General features: G+C 37.5%; 1 protein-coding gene across 1 annotated transcript; it reads left to right on the forward strand.

The window, feature by feature from the left end:
* GTF2A2 (general transcription factor IIA, 2, 12kDa) lies at positions 1 to 4227 on the forward strand. Its single transcript, XM_010294547.1, has 4 exons — positions 1 to 142; positions 658 to 762; positions 2093 to 2219; positions 3915 to 4227. The coding sequence occupies exons 1-4, from the start codon at positions 71 to 73 to the stop codon at positions 3938 to 3940; spliced, it is 330 nt and encodes a 109-aa protein (XP_010292849.1). The 5' UTR covers positions 1 to 70; the 3' UTR covers positions 3941 to 4227.
* The last annotated feature ends 825 nt before the right edge of the window (positions 4228 to 5052 follow it).

Raw genomic sequence — 5052 nt, forward strand, 5'->3', positions numbered from 1 at the left:
AGAGCGAGGACAGAACCGGCGTCCAGAGCCGTGGACGATCAGGAAGGTGACCAGCCCATCTCGGTAAACCATGGCATATCAGCTCTATAGAAACACCACGCTGGGGAACAGCCTTCAGGAGAGTCTGGATGAGCTCATACAGGTGCGTGTGGGCTTTAGCGTCTGGGCAGTTGGCTTAATGAAAAGAGAGGTTAGGTATTAAAACAGCTTTGTGGTTTCTGTGTTGGGGTACTTACGGCCAACGTTTGGAAAACTTACTGATTGAAATCAAAAGCTGGTGGTACTCCATTCACGTGGGGAGTTTTTTTAATGTTCTAGACAAAGGAAAATGTTTTTTATGTGAGTGGCATAATCCCCTGTTGCGTGGCCTGGTAAATGAACGGCCAGATTAATCTGGAACACTGTAATCGATTTCCTCCTGGTTGCTTCCAGTGAATATTTATCAGAAGAAATCTTTGTGCAGCACAAAAAAAATCACATTAGCACATCGTTTCTAGAGTTAAAATAGCGAAAAGGAAATAAACACAGGAACGTAATACATTGTAAATTGTTCTTCCAGAGATTGCTTCACATGAACTTTGTTGTGATGGTTTCTGTATTTTTGAGTTTACTTTGAAACAACTCAAAACTTTTTTTTTTTTTTGCCAACTACTTTAGTCACAGCAAATCACACCTCAGCTGGCCCTTCAGGTGCTACTTCAATTTGATAAAGCTATAAATTCGGCACTGGCACAACGAGTCAGGAACAGAGTCAATTTCAGGGTAAGATAACATATAAAGGCTCTTCGCGAGGTACAGTAACTAAGCGTTGATGCAGAACGTCATTAAAAGCTGTGTGCTCTAAGCAAAAACTTAAGAAGGTCCATTTTGACTCTGAAACAATGAGTGTTTATGTCTATATTCTGTGTGCAGTTGTAAGGCTTGCTATCTTCTTATTCTGCCAGGGCTCTTCTGAAGGAATGCAAAAACCAGAAACAGATTCGGTGGGTGGATGAAAACGGGGGAAGAGGGAAATGCTTTGATGGGTAGCATTGCCATCCTCGGTGTCTTGCAGATGAGGAGGGAGACTTTTGCTTCTCTTAGTTGTACCTAGCAGAAGTGAGATGAGGCCAGATTTTCAGCCACATCTATAATGTGAAGAGAGACTAAAGAGTTGTAGATCTACCCTTGTGTAAGTCACTGGATCATTTTGTAGCTATTATCTGTATGTATCATAAAAAAGTAAGTTTGTTTTTTTTCCCAGACAGCCACCCTAATTAATGTCAGATAGCCAGCAAATTGTTGAATGTCAACTTGATTGTAATTTTGAGTGGGGGAAAAAAAACCCACAAAAAACCAAAACAGTTGTCCTGTTAACTTACGTACTAATACTTCTTCTACAGTCTATGCAGAACACTGTTAATGAAGTCAGCTCTTAAGATTTTAAGGTTTTAAACCGTATAGATACATTAAAAAGAGCGTAACTACTTTAACACACTTAACTTGCTTTGTGTATGTAGTATGGTATAGAAAACTTCATGATGTGTTTAGTGGATAAATTTAAAAAATGTTATTTGAAGCTTAAGTTCAAGACTATGGGTTTAAGAAATGTGAAGATGAAGGCCAAAAGGTTTACATATCGTCATCCTCAGTGATACATCAAACTTGAGGGATACCCCTTTCTGTCACATAGGTCAGTTTTGTCACGATTTTTTATTTAAACTATCGCTTTTTTTAAACAATTACAGAATTCGCATCTTGTTATGATCGCTGCCGTAACTGATTTTTCTTATGGCCCGTGATGCAAGAAATCTTTTCTGATAACACATTAGAAAAGTTATAAAACTCAGTGTACCTGTGAAGTTCCCCCTTGGATAGACTATAACGTCACTACATGGTCTTGAAAATTTCAGCCACTGGAGGGCGTTTAAACTACAGTTTTCCTCAGAATTGCTTGCTTGCCAACTTTGTATGCATTCAGGTTCACAGTTGACTTTATGGCAAACTTTAAAGCAAAAACCTTCTAGAAGGTACGTAGTTCAGTAGATAGTAAACATATTTTATGTGACTTTTGGGATGCATCCTATAGAAAATGTCTCTTGTCTTTTTAAAGGGGTCTCTGAATACATACAGGTTCTGTGACAACGTATGGACATTTGTACTGAATGATGTTGAATTTAGGGAGGTCACTGAACTTGTCAAAGTGGATAAAGTGAAAATTGTAGCATGTGATGGAAAAAGTAAGTATGGAATGTGATATAAATAAGCTGAGACACAAGACTTGATCTTTTATAGAAAGCTTTGACCCAATGTCTGATTAAAGCTAGAGTGATTTTATTATTCAGACAAAAGTAGGGCTTTGCACTCCCTTTTACATATAATTAAACAAAAGCAAGCTAAATACTTCCCTAACTCAAGCACGGAAATAGGAATGTGTTAGAGACTGCTGTACACCTGTTGTTGGGAAGTACATACTACTAGAGCATTTAGAAAGTCAGAAGTAATCTTAACTGAATTTCTCTGTGGTGATTTTTCTAGTATTAACCTCCTTGTTAGAACAGCACCATGTTTTATTGAAGTCAAGGAGTGCTTTATCAGTCTGAGCAAGCAGTTATCTGAGAACTGCCTAAGCAATTGTTTGCTGGATTCGATAGTAGGGGACGCAAGCACATGCAAAGCTCATGCTAGCATTTGCAAATCCTGTTACAAGATTTATATATTGCTCAACAGGCCCACTTATGCACACTGCTTATGGGAGTTTATGTTCCATATCTGCTTGACTGGGTTACTTTTTTCAGTGTTCCCTGAAGTTCTTTACAAGGCAAAGTAATTTAGTGACTTCTGTGGCAAGCTGGCTTATACCTTTTAAAACCATCGATGCAGCAGAACATCGCTAAAGATGTGTGAAATGATGCCACTTGTTTCATCCCCGGGCAGTGATGCTAAAATGAAGAACTGAGAATGGAAAAGGCTTTATTTAAATATATCCTAGACCTCTGAAATGGGTTCTTCATGGCTTCCTGATCCTGGCACGATTACAGTAATCACTTCAAGTTGTAGTTCTAAAGAGTTGACAGAATTTATTGTTTGCTCAAGTTCTGGTATTAGCCAAGCGTATAATCTTACTCTGTTTATTTTTTGTGTGCTTATTATAGCTAGTAGAGGAAACCTTGATTTCCAAGTATTACATCGTTTTCGTTCTTAATAAAGTGTCCAGATAAGATTTAAAGAACTGGGTGACTTAAAGTTGCTATTAACATTATGGCCTTTTCCCACAAGAAGGTGACTTGCTAGAGGAACATAGTAAACACTGACTTGTCTTTCTCCATATCCTTCCAACCCAAACTATTCTATGATTCTGTGTATTTTTAACATAGCTCCAAGAACAAGAAAGCAGTAATGATAGCAATACCAGAAATTACACTGGTGTTAATTGGTGCATCTGACAAAAATTCAGAACGGAGAATTGCTCTCGGCTGTTTTATGAAGATCATGCTCATTCTTGCTCTGTTTCAATATGCATAGTAAACTATAGCCCACACTCCATAGGGGCTTATGCTACTGGATGTGCAAACCCCTTTCTCTTCAGTAGATCATGTGATTTAGCCACAAGTGCTTGTGGCTGACTGCAATAATGTGTTTGTGTATCGCGACAAGTTAGAGCAAAGCTGCTTCTATTTTTAATGCCTCAATAGCAAATGACGTGTGCTAGCTGTCTTCAATGTCGGTAACTGAAGTGGAACAGCACAAGCAGTTCATGCATTGCATTGATGGCAGTGGAGGGAACTGGGTAGGTACAGAACATGTTCTAAAATGCTTGAGGAATGCTTTTGAGCTTGCAGAAGGTATTAAGAGAATGGTGTTGGTTCTCTTCAGTTTGTACTCGACTGTAGTGGGGGGTATTTATTACTCACACTTTCTTTTTTCTTTCCTAGACACTGGTTCCAATACTGCAGAATGAATAGAACTGTGGTTTGTCTGCAATATTTTCTGTTAATAATGCAGCACTTTGTGGAGAGAAGCATGGAAAGGGACTGTGTTCGTACTTAATTCTTGTGATGCAGATGGGAGTTACTCCATACTAGAAAGCATCACAGAATGACAGCGGAAGAAATACCTGTAGCATTTCTTCAGTTCACCTTATAGGGCATGAATACAATGTTACTTTTTTTTTTTTTTTAATTACAACAGATACTGTTGCCTTTTTGTTCAAAAGAATTTCTGTAATAAAATATTATTTAAAAACTTGTGAGTGATCATTGGAAAACTTTGTTTAAAAACAATCGTTAATATAATACGTTCTCCTAATATTGCCTAAGTGTGTTCAGAGTAATCTTGCAAGTGCAAAGGTCTTTCAGGTACAGGGTTCTGAGTGTGGTTGCACTGATTAGTATTGCAAGAAATGGCTGTTTCAGAATGATGGAGGAGGACATCAACAAAAGCTTAGCAGCTCATGCTGGCCAGTATATTTGTCTGTTTGTTACTGCATCTTTCTGTCTATAAATTTGTCCGTTTGGTACCCTCTGCTAATAATACACTAACCTAAGTATTAAAGTTATTGTGCAGCTAATAAAATCGAAATAATGAATCTGAGTTTCGTAAGATTATACTACATTCTCAACAAATGTTGATGCTGCTTGTTTTTGTGTTTTTTGTAATCGTTTTTTGTATTTATGTGGAATATATTTAATTGGACACTTGTCCAACAGGATTTCAGTGAAAGAGTTGAGCTATGAATTTTGATATATCAAATTGATAACTTTGTTCTTCCATTAAGTAACTCAAAAAACCCTTAAAATAGTTTCTTCACTAGAAGTATGACAATCAAAGTAATAAAGCTTTAGTGTCTGTTCTAATACCTTTCCAGAGTGATATGTTACAGTTCTCTAAATCCTGCCTTGGGACATGAAAGGATACATGTTTGGGGTTTGGTTAACTTCTGCTTCCCTCACTTTAAGTGAGAAAGGAGTTCACAAACTTGCTTGCTAGACTGTTCAAAGTATTATGTATAACATTAATTTTTTTTCTTGTATCTATGATAAATGTCCTTTGCTGCAAACTGCAGATTGGTAA

The sequence above is a fragment of the Phaethon lepturus genome, unplaced genomic scaffold, assembly GCF_000687285.1.
Source record: "Phaethon lepturus isolate BGI_N335 unplaced genomic scaffold, ASM68728v1 scaffold33649, whole genome shotgun sequence".
In the NCBI taxonomy this organism is placed as follows: Eukaryota; Metazoa; Chordata; class Aves; order Phaethontiformes; family Phaethontidae; genus Phaethon; species Phaethon lepturus.